Below are 16,427 nucleotides of genomic sequence, written 5' to 3' on the forward strand. Positions count from 1 at the left end.
ACTGCTGGGTGGATGCTTTTTGTTTCAAATTAAAAGCCTCCACCTTCAAGTCTTTATGATATTCAGTTCTCAACATATGGCTTGGGTTTCTCATTCAAATGTAAGTCTATTAGGTTTGTCAGGAATTTTATCATCCACCCAAATAATGATTAAGACCTGTTTACACCCAAGTAAGTGTTCATCATAAAAATGTGATGATGAAAATGCAGATCACTCGAAAGTACAGTAGGTGTCGCTGCAAATTTTAAATGTTTAAATGTTTTATGTAACAGCAGTTGTTCTGGGCATGTGACCTAAAACGCAACTCTTAGTGGTTGGCCAGTTTTCTTTCCAGTGCAATGGTCCCATTGATGGCATACAAACATTTGTGTTGGTCTGAACAAATTAATTAACATCAATTGATTCAAATTAAATCATTTTTGGCACTGGATTTCCTCAACAAACATTCGCCTTGGAGTGAAACTGCGGTTTAACTCCAAGTATAAGCAATAGTAATGATTACACACATTACCTTTAGTCTCTTGAACTTATCTGACATTAATTACTCCTTTTTGCTCTAGTTCACTGTTGTCCTTGGCTTCAATCTGTGATAAATATATAATATTAGAACTGTTGTTGAAGGCCTGTCGGCTGCTCTGAAGGCCGAGGGACCAGAGCAATCAGTAAGCCACAGCAAGAGACGCATCCTTGATAACTTGACAACAGAAGACCACATGGCGGGGACAAATGAGACTGTGTCGCGCATGGGACGGATACCATAGCTCCGTAATGAGGAGTCATGAGAATTATGGTGAGAGAGGCAAAAAGATTAAAAAAAAGAAGGAAACAAAAATAGAGATTCACAGAGAGAGAAAGAGCAAGAACAATAGAGATATTCAACTTTAGGTCCCTTATGGACCACGGCATATGTGTACTCTGAGGAAATCTGTATTGCTCGGAGATTGCTATTCTAGCTCCGGAGATTTCATTGAGATGTCAAGTCTATTAAATGAATGCGGATTGTACAGTATTATTACATTCGCCTTGGAAGACTGTTATAAGAAATGTTCATTTTGAAATCTGACTTTTGATTGCACAGTTTGAAACACTGTCAAGATAATTTCAGGAACTCAACAGATGTCAAGTGTGATTACCAGGGTCTGAGATTCAGGAGACTTAGCAGTCTCCATTTGCAATATATTTAATCTCACTGCAATCTATGAGAGACAAATAGAAATATTAAAAATCTCTTTGCGATCTCTTTTTCTTTTCTATTATTCGCATACATGCTTAAAGGAATAATATTATGGAAATGTGCAAAAAAATGTATTTTGTTTCCTTGTTTCCTGAGCAGTTCCCCGTCCACGATTGGTCAAGACAAACAGAGAGCCACGCCCCAAACTCATACCACTGCATGAGCCTGTGCCATTGGTCAGGAAGCCAAAACAAATAACGTAATGTTTGAAAAAGTGAAAGTGACAGTGTTTGCTAAGGGCTTATTCAGTGTTTCTGTGCTGAAAACTGGGTGCCGTTTGAATCCCGCTGAAGGTCGCCATCCACCTGATCTACTTTCTTTCAGTCTTTCTCACCCTCTCCCAATCTCCTTGTTCTTCACCTCCACTTTCTGCCTCCCTCTGAGCACCACCACAGCTCAGAATCAAATCAACTCAGGCATGACTCCTATTCCAGGCCCTTTTTCTCTGTAGCCCACCATCTTGGCCCTGAACCGCAGGTGGCCAACAAACTCCCAATTGAGGTTGCATTCAAGAACACTGAACACAGGATAAACAGACTGGCTCTTTCTCTCCTCATCTTCCGCCACCCTAAACCACCATGTCATGTCTCGCAAATAAGGTATCGTATTCCACCCTTTGCTGGGGGTTATAGGGCGCAGTGCCGTCTTTCCCTCGATGAGCTTGAACTGCAGAAATGGATGTGTGGCAGACACACTCGCATCGATCGACAGGCTGGCAAACCCCTCCTCCCTGCCGTCGCAGATGGACCATGGCCCAGGAGCGTTTAATTAAAGAGCATGTGAGAACAGCTCCCAGCTGCCACCTCTACGAAAGCTGAAACCTCACGACGGCCTCGAGCTCTGCCCTCCCTCTTGACGCACTCATGCTAATCAAAGCCGCTTTCAGGATGCGGAACGGAAAGGACAAAATCAAAATCGCCTCCATCAAGCATGGCAAAGGATGGAATGGCAAAGTCTTTCACAGCAAAAAAGAATTGCACGTGAATATGATCAAATAATGACCAATAATATGCATGGGGGAACGGAAGGGTCGTCAATCAGAAGCTTTGAATCAAGGCCACTGTGTTCTATGCAAATAGACAGCAAATGGGAAGCGGGATTCGCTGGGAGGCACTCAAAAAATAACAAGAGTCTTACGAGCCATCAGTGAAGAACACACGCAGGCATAGAGAAGCACTGCTCATTTCTGCAATCTTTCTTATTCAAATCCACGTTGATTACTCTGTAGAGGTCTAGGCTGGCTGAGACGGCAATGCAAAAAAGGGGAATATCAGTGATGGCAGGCTCTGACAAGTAACACTGTGCAGGTGAAGATTTCTAGCAATGCCTTATTCATAATTTGTTTGGGGGAAAAATGTTGGATAATTTTGGCCGGGATTGTCTGTCAAAGCCATATCAGTTCCAAGATTGTTTAGGGCTTATGATGACTACATGAATTGAGAACGTAGTTTCAATTTGGAAAATGGCATGTCAATGAAGAATCACCAAAGCGTCTAAGCAAGAATAATTTTGGCCGCAACCTAAATGACGACCTTTCCTTATATTGTCCATATCATGGTGATGTATGCCCTATCTAGTGGATAAACTCAAGGTGGAGATTGTCAGTCAAAGTCATTTATGTTTTCGTTGGTTGTTTTGGCTTGCAATGGCTACATGAATTTAGAATGTTGTTCGGCTGCAACCTAAGTGACCACCTGTCCTTATATGTCCATTTCATGGTGATCTGGGCCATATGTGGATGTTAACTGACTGAAATAGGAACATGAGGTCGATGATTTTACTGCCATCTGATTACAAGATCGACCCAAGAGAAAATCTACAGATGAATTACTCACAGTTTTTTGACAAATACCCAAATAAATAGCCAAACAAAAGGGTTGTGTGGGTATTTGATTTCTTTCTAAATCAATATTTCTGAGGTTTACGAGGAAATCATTTTCGAAATCTGGACTACTACTTAAAATCTAACCTACCAGTGGACTACTATTTCATCAGAAAAATGAATGGGAATGGGAACAGAAAGAAAAAGAAAATCAAGAGATTCAAAACTGTTATTACGATGGCAGGTTTGCATAACGCTGGTTTTCATTGGCAATGCCAAGTTGGAATATGTCACATGCCCAAACATGTGTGAATCAGAAAACATGGCTATTATCACTGAAGATCCATCCAAACATTCTTTTATATATTTCACATGAGAAGAAATTACCATTTGCACATTTAAACGTATATATATATATATATATATATATATATATATATTGCATTATTTAAAGCAAAGTTTTAAGCTCTAGTGTCGCTACCATTTAATATTGTACTAACCAATTGCAGTTGTTAGAAAGGAAACCTGCTCCGTCTCCTTCCCATCATTGTATACAGCCAAGTGCCAGATGCCCGAGTCCATGTACTGTATAAAGCCTGTATCGTGACTAGTGAGTGGCACCAGGCTCCGCTGCTGGGCTGGAAAAGGCGGACCCTCGAGACCTGGAAACCCTTGCGACAGGAGTCGACGGCCATCCAACAGCTCCACAAAGTCAAACTGGAGACAAGGAGAGACAGACAGACCACAAACAAGCATTAGGACTGACACATGAGCCTTCAGGAGCTGATAAGTCCTACACGTTGGAGCCAACAGGAGCTGGTCTCTGAGGGCCGGTTGAGACTGCGAGAACGGGACTAATGCTAGGTGTGAAGAGACAGCTGCTCGCACTGTAACAATTTATGCAAATATATGTATTGAATCTCACACCTCAAACCTGTACAGTTTACCTCTAAATCATGTCATAAAAAATGTAGGAATCATATTTGAGCAAAAAAAGTTGAATAAAACAATTATGGTAGTATTTTTTTGTACTGCCTATTCACAGTCTACTGTACTATTGTACAGTCATTTATACTGATTTTAATATCATGGTTTATGTTTATAAGTAAATATTACAAAATATTTGTAAACAATATTAGTAATGAGAATCTCATGATAATCCTCATTTGTATGATTTTATTTGAACTAATTATAATACTATAAATAACAGAAATGATTAAAAATAATTAAATTAAAACAATAAAAGAGGTTTCATTTTCTTTACATTACTGTTCCAGATAAAATTCTAATGTTTTTGACAGAAGTCTCATATGCTCACCACAAAAATACAGTAAAACAATAATATTATGGAATATTAATGTAATAAAATAACTATTTTCTGTTTAAATGTATTCCTGTGATGTCAAAGCTGAATTGTGTCACACGATCCTTCTGAAATCATTCTAATATGCGGATGTTCTGCTCAAGAAACATTTCTTATTATCATCAATGTTGAAAACAGTTGTGATGCTTAATATATTTTGTGGAAACCATTATTCATTTTTTTTCATGATTCACTGATGAAGAGAGAGTTAAAAAGAACAGAATTTATTTGAATAGAAATTTTGTTACATTATAAATGTATTTGCTTTCACTTATGATCAATTTAATACATCATTTGTGAATAAAAACATTAACTTTTGAACAGTAATGTAAGTAAAATATAGTTTCTTATTTCTGTCTTTTTGGTATGACATATGACCTTGGCATTCTTGTTTGACAGTTGTTCATAAGCCAAGTAAAAAATTAAGCCATATCATTAAGCCATAAATTGCAATAACAGTTGAAGACTTTATTTTCCTCCTCATCAAACATATTATTCCTTACTGTATCTACGTGTGCTTTAAAGGAACAGTCTTACAAAATAAATCTGTTTTCAGAAAACTGAAGAGGAGAAACACGTAAAAGAGTCCATCAACCAAGGTCTTGGAGTAATTTCCAGTGACACAATACCACTGCACACATAAATATATATATGAACCAAATCAATAACGAGAGGCAGAGATGCTCTGTGTTCAATACTATAATTAAGTGTCAGTTTATGTCAAAGCCTTTGAGATGAGTCTTTGAGACGATATGCAACTAAATGAAATGAAATCTTGGGGGAATATGCTACTTTTATAACCTATTGACAAATGAATGTGTGTTGGGGAGACAAACAAATACAATTGGAATAATTAATTTTTGATTTAGCCTAATTAAAAAAGCTCTGATACCGATTTAACGGAAATAGGATAAGCGTTTGTAAGGTTGTTTTGTTGTTTCGATGTTAAACAACGTTACTCGTCCCCATACGCACGTGATGACTCTGATCTTCAACCAGAAATGCATAATATAATGTTCCGATCCAATCTGAATTCTGACCTGTAATGCTGCCTGAATCATAATCGTACACTGTTCGTTCATTGGCCAGAGGAGAACTGGGCCCCCGACTGAGCCTGGGTTCTCCCAAGGTTTTTTTTCTCCATTCTTGTCACTGATGGAGCTTTGGTTACTTGCCACTGTCGCCTTTTTTACACTTCTTCGCCTTTGTCACCATTGACTTTTGGCTTGCTTAGTTGGGGACATTTATGTTATATTTAACAATATTATTACAACATCATTTGCCAGTTATCTCTATAAAGCTGTTTTGAAACAATCTGTATTGTAAAAAGCTAGATATAAATAAAGGTGACTTGACTTGACTTAAACCACTGGTTGAACAAGTGTTGATATGTATTTTAAGTTTGGAGCTGGACTTTCTTTGACTAATGGCAGATGAACATCTAGTTCCACAGAATCTACGCAATTCAGCTTTAAAAAAAAATAAAAAAAATAAAATCAACAATTAACGGTTAGCATGCATACTCCATTTAAGACAAGTGGTTTTGATTCTGGAAGTCCCTCGGTCCTGTTCACCTCTTGTCCTAATATTTTTTGTCATCTCTTTATTCATTAAAATGGCAAAACACTAACAAATAATTCAAACATTTAAATGTTTTTTAAATTAAATATTCATCTGAATAGACTTTTTTAAAGTTTTCTGACCCACCTGTGTGTGCGACGGAGGCAGGCCTCTTCTCCCGTAGATCCCCACCAAGGCATCTTTACTAAGAGACACATTAAATTTGAGGTACATGGGGTGGTCGATGAAGACCTGCGACCTCCAGAAGATTCCAGGCGGGATCAGCTGAGCGACTTTACGGCCCACGTCTATCTCGCCCATGTCTATGAAGCTGTCCTCCGGGAAAAAGCCATCTAGTTTACCTGTGGAAAATGAGATCTATCAGTCAGCTCGACGCCTCATATATCTACCATATGGTGCGAGGAGAGGGTCAGTGTACTGGGTGAATGACCCTCTTGCTGATTTTCCATCACATCAGGAAAAAATAGCCACACTGACCATGGATCGTAAAGCTGAAACTTCACTATACATGTACTAAAACTCAACATTTTGTGTATGTAGGAGATATACATTTGCTGTTTTTATAAGTTTAATATAAACAAATTTTGCAGTTTGCAACGGATTTTTTAAATGTTTTTTACTTATGTAGTAGCCTATGTATTTAAATTTTTTTACATTATTTATATAATAATAAATGGATTTAATTTATACAAAATACTATACACAGATAGATAGATATATAGATACTGTAGATAAATAGATATATAGATAGATAGATAGATAGATAGATAGATAGATAGATAGATAGATAGATAGATAGATAGATAGATAGATAGATAGATAGATAGATAGATAGAGATAGATCATATAAAAATATTTGTATTCAAATCAAATCACATCAGAATTCTACAATTAAAATTAAAAACTGGAAAATTATCATCCATTCTCAAACCTCCACCTTCAATAAACAGCAATTTAACACTTAATTAATAATAAATGTATTTATGTTCATACTCTGTGTATTATACACAGACACACATACATATAGTACATATACACAGAATAAAATATTTGATCAAAATTTTACTTTTTTTTTTAAATTTCTTCGAAAATAACTACTTTTTTACATCATTAAATTCTCATTTGTTCTCAAACCTTGAATAAACAGAACAAGTGCAATTATGGTGACAGATCGTTTGAAGTCAATGCAAGTTCATTTTGATTTGGAATTTGATTCGGCATTAAAACAAGTGATTTATCTATTTGTTTTAGTTTTGGTACTTTCAATTATTTACACATCAGAATGTTTTCCGAGGCAGTGCCAACCTAGCATCCTTGGAGAAAATGCCCCTGCACCTAATGCTGATGTGCCCTCCTCATTGGACCCTGAGGAAAGAGCAACATCTGCTCACTCGGGTGGATTGGCCAATTTCCGCAGTGATGGCGACAAAAGCAGACATCCTTGCAAAGAGAGCCCAGAGGACTCGCAGGCAGCGTTCACGTCGGGCTACACGCGCTACAGCAGATGGCAGTCTCCTCAAAAGTCAATCATTTGCAATTTGCCATATCTGGAGAGACAGGACATGCTTTCCCGTCATCCAATTTACCACCTCCACATAAAGCATTACCACATCAGTCGCAATTACACATCTTGTGAAAATTCAGCTATGCCCCATATCGCCATTGGCCGAACTTGTGAAACGTTAATGGGAACTTCTCATGAGAAAGTAAAGTGGGATGGTTTTGTGCGCGTGTTAACCATTTTTGAGAAACAAATTTGCTTGGATCTTAAAAATTTGAGTTGAAGCTCAATGACCATGGGAAAATGTGAGTCCCATGGCCAAAGCAGTTGAGAACCACTGTTATAAAGAATATTTTTGTCTTATTTTGGGGTGAAATAACATTCACCCACAAATGGCCAATCACAGTGCCCAAGGAGTAAAGCTTGGTAAAGTTTGGTGAATGTAGCAAGGAGTAAGGTATGGCGAATGCATGAGTTTAAACAATACTCACTGGCACTTTCCACATAACATGTTTATGGGTAATTGAACTGATGTGCAACTAGACAGTGCAACGGTCAGAAAACCTCTCTGATACAGTGTTAATTTAAGTTAATACCAGGGATGTACAGCGCAGTGATGCTGGATTGATTTGCTGAGTTCCTGATGACAATGTTACTCTGACAGTCAGAATTAAAAAGCCGGGCCTATTGATTTCCCTTCAGCCACAGTTGTCACTCAAACGGAGGAACCGCCACGGCCTCCATGTTTGTGGTTTCGCTCGCTCGCTTCCTCTCTGCCAGCTGCTAAATGAAAAAAGACATCTTGGTGACTCATCTATATGGTAATGGTCTGATCTCCCACCTTTTGTCCGAGGCCTGTGGCAAATCAAATGGCTAAATATGGGTTGCGCTCACGGAAAAGCGAACTTTTCCTACTGTACGAACTTCTGTCTCCATGGCCGTGGGGGTTAATGTCTGCTTTCTTCCGCTGCCAGGAAAACTCTTGTCCAGTCTTGGAGATGAAAGGAATGCATGGCTTTTTGGAAGGGGCAAGTTCTAATCTGCCTTGAGCCCCTGGATACTCAATCCCTAAAGCTGTGCCATTCGTTCTTCCAGGAACAAATAATACCCTTCCCATTTTCCATGCAACTTTCATTGGATTGTAATGCAGATCTCATGGCAAGCAACTGAGACTGGTCACAGCATGGAGCTGGCTAACAAATAATCCTGGATCCTTTGAAAATCAAAAATAAGACGTTATAATACTGGCCAGCACGGAGCGAAATTAGCAGGAGATGAGTTCATGTGAATCTGGCAGGAAATTAGCTTGAAATGTTGGAATGTGTTGTTGGATATGAGATGACTGAAGGGCATGAGTTCAAACGCTTCGCCAAAAAAAAAAATGTTTAAGGTTAATCAACGCTGAAAGAACTTATTTTTTCCAACCAAACTTCTTGAGCTGCAGCCTTTTGTAACATCAGGGCTGCTATTTATCTTCACCCTAATAGGGAACGCTTTTTAACAAAATCTCAAAGTCAACATGAAACAGCATTCACAATCCATTTATCCAAGTGAAACAGAATATAGTTAACAGAAAATGAAGGGCAGAACTTGTTAACTGGACATTTCATTTTTTACAAGAAAATGCTATTTCAGCCATTCCACGTAAAAATGTTGCATTTATTAGTTTGAAATGTACAAATTTACTATAATTTCTGAGTTTAAACTGTTTCTTCACCACTTTTCCCCCTCAGTGTAGAATAAAGCCAAATTCAAATGCGAATAACACCAGAATAAAATATAACAATGACACATGCGCAAAACCACCTGGAACAAGCATTTCAAAAGTAAACAGTCATTTGTGATTTCATATTGACTTTAAACTATAAGATTTGGACATACCATCATCTTTGCTTCCTCGATCCGGAAACTCTAGACCCGTGTTGCCCAGAGGCGGCAAGCCCAAATCTGTGGGCAGATGAAGACCACTCGTGTTGTCCTCCGTCAGCTGGTAAATCTGCCTCTGCATTGGCTTTAAATGCCAGTTGAGTCCGAAGAGGTGCATGGCTGCAAGAGAAAGAGCGGCACCAGATGGTAAATTTACGTCTGTTGGAGCAGTGATTCCTGAGCATGTGCCTTGCTGTACATTAGTGTAATTAAATTAGATTCACTAAGGAATACTATAGACACTTTATCAGAAAATTAACATCCTGAAGGCTGTGGGGTAATTAAACCAAGACTGTAAGAAAATAAATATTTTGACTTGAATCTTTGGCAGAGTTTAAGAGCACCAAGAGAACCACAGCAGACTGCAGATTAATATGCAAATATGATGTCATCGCTGTTGTGATTTGAAGAATGGACATTCATTAATTATCAATTAAAGATAAAAGTTATATGTAATATAGTAATATGTAGGCAAACTGCATATATAAGTTTTGTATAAACAGTATAAAGTATATACAGCATTCTCTTCTGCTCACCAAGGCTGCATTTATTTGATTCAAAATACAGGGAAAAAAAACAATTGTGTGAATAACTGTTTTTATTGTAATGTATTTTCAACTATAATTTATTCCGGTGATCAAAGCTGAATTTTCAGCTTCATTACCCCAGTTTTCAGTGTCACACAATCCTTCAGAAGTTTGGGGTAAGTAAGATTTTTTATTTTATTTTATAAAAAGTGACAGTAAAGACATTTAATGTTAAGAAAGATTTCTATTTCAAATAAATGCTGTTCTTTATAACTTTCTATTCATCAAAGATTAATGAAAAAATCATGATCTCCACAAAAATGTTAAGCAGCAAGAACCATTAATAATAATTGAGCACCAGTAATAACTGGTGTATGTTTCATGGCACTATGTAAACAGAAAATAACTAAAAAAAGTTGTCCCTTAAAGGGCAAAAAATAAATAAATTGTTGAACAACCCACAGACAGAAAAGCTAGAGTCCACAGGGCAACCTTTTTTTTTCATCCCTATTAACTTGCTAATACCCCCAGTGGCTAAAGAGACAAGGAAATGATCAAGTCAGCAGGAACACAACAAGAGGTATGGATGAATGCATGAGCAGCACCAGTAGACACAGTGATATTTCACAAGGTCAACAAAAGAAGAAACCATTGGGATGAACTCTGATGGCGCAGTGAACAGGGGAGGAGGGGCCAGGCATGATGGATCACCAGGACAAGAATGGTCAGGACCAGCTTAGCCAGGCAAAACCTTGTCCTTGAAGTCTTCAGTCAGCAGATAAAATGCCAACAAAAGGCCTTTGGAGCTCTTTCTTACACAGTGGACATGGAAGTTCTAAGCACATGATGTAAATAACCAAAGAATCCAATTAAGCTTGTGAAGCTGGGCTGCATACCAATTCACACTAAGTACTTTACTGGTAATTGGAAAGTACACACTGTTGGGTAAGCGGTAAAACAGTATGACAGATTCACTAACATGCATCGAACACTGTTTGTGTTTTTTACAACCGTTACAATATTTTCTCTTACCAAAGTTCTACATACAGATACAACTATAAGTCATTCATAGGGTTATTCCTAAACACTGTGGTTTGGAGGCAGTATCAAAACATCTTTGTTTGAGCATTTAGACCAGTCTGATTTAGCAACATTGGCTCTACCATTGGTTGGAAGTTAAAGGTCCTGTCCCAAATGGAACCCTAAGCCCTCGCAATCTTCCTCCAAGTCTATACTTTCGTGATGTAATGCCGTTTTGACTCCAGTAGAAGTCTGGCAAAAGTGAGCATCGGGGTTGTATATATGCTGAAAAGGGTGGCGCTCGCGAGCACCCTTCTGAAACCTAAAATGAAAAATTAGACACCCTATGGTCGTGTGGACTTAACAGACACACGCATGTCGGTGCCATTGGATGAGATAATCTTATAATGCATCTTATAGTACTGATAGTATATCTATTGGGAATTAGCAAAAGAATTTAAGAAAACTGCTGTCGGCACCAACATGGTGGACTATGGCAGTGTCGGAGTAGATAAAACAAATGATCTCAAACCTCTTTCCCATGCTCCATTTGTCTCCCTACACGTGTTCCCGTTTCTCCTTCATAAGTACAGACCTGGTTTCAAATTGCACTAGTGGCTTTCTCTGCCACACTCTCTTGACAACCCGTAGTGACAATTCAGGTCTAAAATTACTTTTCCGCTCCACTCAATACTTCGGAGAGGTGACAATGTATTTGTTTTGTGTGGCAGCAAATATCTTGTCTCAATCAGGGTGTGAAAAGGTCTAAATGAATGATTTATTCTTCTGTCAAAACATTTCTGAAAGAAACATATAGCTGGCATAATTACCAGACCTCCACTCAATCTTGATTTTTGTGTGAAAGAACATATAAGGAAAAATAAGGAAAAAAACGTTACAGTACCACTTCAAATGAGGTGTTTACGAGACAATGCTCATAAGGCAATGCTCATAACCTACACACCCTGTTAAAAAAACATTGACTATCAAGCCCTTTGTAGGTATATAAAGTGCTGTGAAAAACACACACAAAAAAAGTCCAACCAGATAAAAAAATTAGACTGACTAGAACTTTATCTCAAAGAATCAGGAAATGTCTGGCACTGGATTCCATAGAAACAAAGCAATTCATCAATTCATTTTTAGCATCATAAAAATAATTTCCTTGTGTTGGGTGTTGTTTTATTTCAAAATAAAACTGTGCAAAGAACATAACTAGAAATAGAACAAAGTAGTGGAGGCACTTTGTTTCTTAGTGTTGGTGGTGTGGGACTGTTGGGTACATTAATAATGAAACTAAGAGGGAAATGCCTCACTGAGTAGGGGCTGATTGGCTGGAGTGATGTTTACAGAGGGAAAGATGTGTCTGAATTCATTTTCAAAGAAAAACAAAGAGCTTTGTCTAATTGCTTCATTGGGCCTTTGCTTGGATATCCTCTGTCCTGCTTTACATGTTGTAAAATCAATGATCCTTAAGATTCTGCAAAGATGTGCTTGCCCTAGCTTAACCAGAAGCATCAAATTGGCAGTTTTAAAAGCCCAGTGCACGGCTCACAGACTGCGGATCAAACTAGTCGTGACAAATGGAGAGTTCTGCTTCGTATGCCTTTGCATGTACGGCCATTAATTAAAGCCATATTACTTGGTAACCACCCCACATTTACTAAATGGTGAAAATGTGGTCTGAAAAACGATGAAGCCTTTGACAGACATTGCCATGGCGGATGAAAGTGGCCATCCTCCAGCTTACTCAATCAATAGCCATTTGGAAAATTGCAGGGCGCGCATTTTGTTGATTGCATTCCGACAGATTTGGACCATTCTGACGAAAGATCTGAATGTTGCCGTTACTTTTGCAAGTGAGCATTTGTGGAGGCGATAAAAAGTCGTGGCTGTCTTGAGAGACAATATAAATGCAAACGACCAGACGCCTCCGCCCCCGTCAGTACCGCTGGAATTGACTGTGTCAAAGGCGGACAGACACGCTACGAGACAGATGGCTTGGTTTGTCATCACCCGAGATCGAGTAAGGCATTCCTCTAGCTCACTCTCTTTTTCTGCAGCACACTGGTTGATTTGTGGCTCTGTGGGAGGAAGCGGAGAGTGCAGTTGGCGCATGGGCAGTGGGGGTGGAAAATTGAATCTAAGGCATCATGGGTCTAGGTGTCATTCCAAATGTCCAAGTAATTGCTCCTTCAAGGGGCCCATCTTCCATCTGGACCCCTTTGCTACTGTCTAGCTCTGATGTAAAATACCTCACACTTCCTGGCCACCCCCGCTACCAAACCTCATTAAGATTTATGTCCGAGCTGTCCCGGTAACTATGATTTCCAGAGTGCGTTGGAAAGAGTCCAGCTTATGAAATATGTTCCCTTGCCTAGCCCAAACTCTTCCATCATCCAAACTCACTCAGTCTCTTTCTCCGTGTCTTAGCTGTCACTCAGGCTCCATGAGTAGAGAGGAAAGTAGGGACAGGTGGAAGCGGTCTAAACTGGGTGTTTTTAATGAGGGTCCCACTGGAACGGCAAGTGGAAAGACCCCACGACCTGTTGAGAGTAAAACGGCAGCCGTGCTGAAATGCAAGTGACCCTGCAATCTCTGCTTTGGCAGGCCACTTTGGCAGATTCGTGCAAGCCAATTAGGAAGCAGAAAGCTTGAACAACTGCTGCTTCAGTCTGAGTGGAACACAAGGCTCATTACTGTTCCACTTCTGTGTTTGAAACCTTTGCAACACCTAATGAGAAACAGACAACAACAAAAGACACCATCTATTCCACATTTACCTCCAAAAAACACTTTATCCCAGGTCAAAAAAGAGGACAGTGCTGGTATCTGTGGGCAGGGTAGTCCCAGGTTGAGAAATGCCATTTCTTACTCATCCATCATAGAATGGACAGGGCGCATTAGCAAGCATATGGTTAATTAATTCCCCTTAGACACTTGAATGGATGAGCGTTGAACACGGCAGCTCTCAGTCCTCTCATTAGCCATCTAATTACTCTGACACCCCTCCTGCAGTGTGGTGTGCAAGATCTTTAGCACTTTTTGGGCATCCATCTCATATTGGACTGAATATTCAACAAGAAACTTATCTAAAAACAGAAATGCAGATGTGGAGGTACCAGACAGCACTTTTGCAAACTAAAGTGAGATAAAAAAGATAACAGGTCTGAGGAGTGCCCTTAATTTACACACAACAAAAGAAGGAATTTGGAGTTTACATTGATTAAAACAGAAGGTTGTTGAGGGAGACTACTTCATTCAGTGAAGAGTTTGTTCTTGAAAAGTGATTTTTTTTTTTAGTTTATCTTTCAGGTCTTTGTGGATTGCTTTATTTGAGCACACATGGATTTAAGCCCTTAAAAATCACATTTAGGTGAAATCAATTGCAGACAAACCAGTGAGACATTGTAGAACACTATTGAGAGTTAAGTTTCCCCAGTCAGGAGTGCCTCATCCTTTCACAAAAACTCCCAGTGGAACTTCCTTTTTTTCTATGTGCCCTCCTCTGGTCTCACTTCAAGTTCAGACTGTCGACTATAAATGAGAGGCAGTGAAATGCACATCATCAGTAAGTTAGTAGATCAAAAAGTCTTAAGCCATTTTTCACTTTCACTCTGAAGCTTACAGGAATCTGTCAGGAGTGAATAATATCTACACTGTAGTCTGGCCACGGAGAACGCACTTTCCAAGAATGGCTTCATAAAACAACTTTGATTTGGCAGACAGTTAATAGTAACTTGCCAATTTACAAGTCAATTTTTATCCACAGAGATGCTACACTAATTGTACAGAAAGTTCCCCTGGGATAATCTGGTGCAAAGTATTATGGTCAAGAACGTGGTGGCTGAGCAGGACTGTGACCTAACTTCCCAGTTTCAAAGTAATTCATATTTAGGTCAAAAAAGTCTCTTCATTATAATTTAGGGTAACACAAGCCAAATTGTTGCAGTGACACAACCTCTATAAGACCTATAAACGCCACCAGTACTTTCAACCCCAGAAAAAACAATCCAATACCCTGGGTTGACATGACATGTAATACAAAAATATACTTTGATGAGGGTAGAACTGAAAATATATCTAGCTGGTTGTTATTCTGGAGAAAAAAGGGACAGAAAACAAAAGATTGTCACTTCAAAGTCAATAGACAGTTAGAGTGAGTGTCTTGTGGCTATGAGTGAGGTTGCATGTTGGGAGGTAAAATGAGGGCCCTGTGAGCTAAGAAATGAACACAGAGGGAAGCTGATGACCTTCAGATGCCGAGGACATAATGACCTTCTTAATGAGCATGCCACCACTGAGAAAATGGCACACGAATCCCAATTTTGAGATCTCACTCCTTTCAAGGAAGCAGTTCTTGCAAACTACACAGAAAAAGAATAGGTGGGGGAAATAGCAAAACTATGCAGCAAGTCAAAAACATCTGTCAGGAGGTTTAATTGGGTTCATTAGACAACACAGCTAGAGTTACCAATTACAGGCCTACATAATTAATTGCACTTGAAATTAAATATATTTTCTCATCAGCTTTTAATTAAATGTGACCCCTTGTTGTTGATTGAATCCCAGATTCTCAGGGTGAGCTACGGTTTCATGCGTGTTTACCTGAGGTGCACAGGGAGATGAGCTTGATTTTGGAAGAGGGTTAGGATGGGGTGGGGTGTCTGTAATTACATGAAGTGATTAAGACACATCGGGTTGGTGGGCTTTGCATGGCTCCTAACAAGGTTAGAGCATAACTATCCCTCCAGCTAACTCAGAGAACAACTTCATTAAGCTCAGTGCTTAGGCCTTTAATGTAGACAATAGTATCTAGTTTTGTTCCAATAACATAGTGAGCTGGTTCCCTTTAAGCTGTTGCATTTTTAGACAGTCTTTTCAAGGATAGCTCGAGATAGCATGACACATTTTTTCCAATGGATTCTACCTCAACACTGGGCATATGAGGCATCTTTGAAAAAAGCATGCCATTGCTGCCTACTATTTGGTGGCCTTCGCGGCTGAAGCACGTCTATGATGGCTTCTATGTAGGCAGCATACTCGTTTTTGGAACACAGATCTCTTTTAAAACATTGCAAGTTGCCACACTGTATACTACCTACATGCTACCCTCTAAGGCAGAATCCAAACGATTCCTAAAAGTAATTTAAAACATTTTATGTAAAGCAGCTACTAAGGTCAGTCACTCCACACCACATAAATAGTGTACATCAAACAAAGCACACATGATTACCTTAAAATGCTTCAAAGGTAGGTTGGTCATTAGCGTTTTGAACAAAGCTGAGCAATTAGCATTATCAGCTAGCAGAATTTTAATTTAGGTTCGAAATCAATGTAGAGAATCACAGGGTAGCAATTAAGTTTTTTTTTTGGCCAAAAATAGATGAATGGATGGATGGATGGTTAGAGCTCATTTTAGTTCTGTTGCAATGCATATTTATTCTCAGTGC

At 39.0% G+C, this 16,427-nt stretch overlaps 1 protein-coding gene across 6 annotated transcripts in view; it reads right to left on the reverse strand.

The window, feature by feature from the left end:
- Nucleotides 1–16,427, reverse strand: part of tenm4 (teneurin transmembrane protein 4) — a 252,402-nt gene that overhangs the window by 93,478 nt on the left and 142,497 nt on the right. For all 6 annotated transcript variants that reach the window (XM_077206971.1, XM_077206972.1, XM_077206969.1 and 3 more), the window contains 3 exons: nt 9,383–9,547; nt 6,127–6,341; nt 3,557–3,773 (listed from right to left, as the gene is read on the reverse strand). In XM_077206971.1, coding sequence (XP_077063086.1) covers nt 3,557–3,773; nt 6,127–6,341; nt 9,383–9,547 — 597 coding nt within the window. The remainder of the gene's footprint in view (nt 1–3,556; nt 3,774–6,126; nt 6,342–9,382; nt 9,548–16,427) is intronic.

The sequence above is a fragment of the Siphateles boraxobius genome, unplaced genomic scaffold, assembly GCF_051911475.1.
Source record: "Siphateles boraxobius isolate OS27281-9 unplaced genomic scaffold, OSU_SipBor_1 6, whole genome shotgun sequence".
Taxonomy (NCBI): Eukaryota; Metazoa; Chordata; class Actinopteri; order Cypriniformes; family Leuciscidae; genus Siphateles; species Siphateles boraxobius.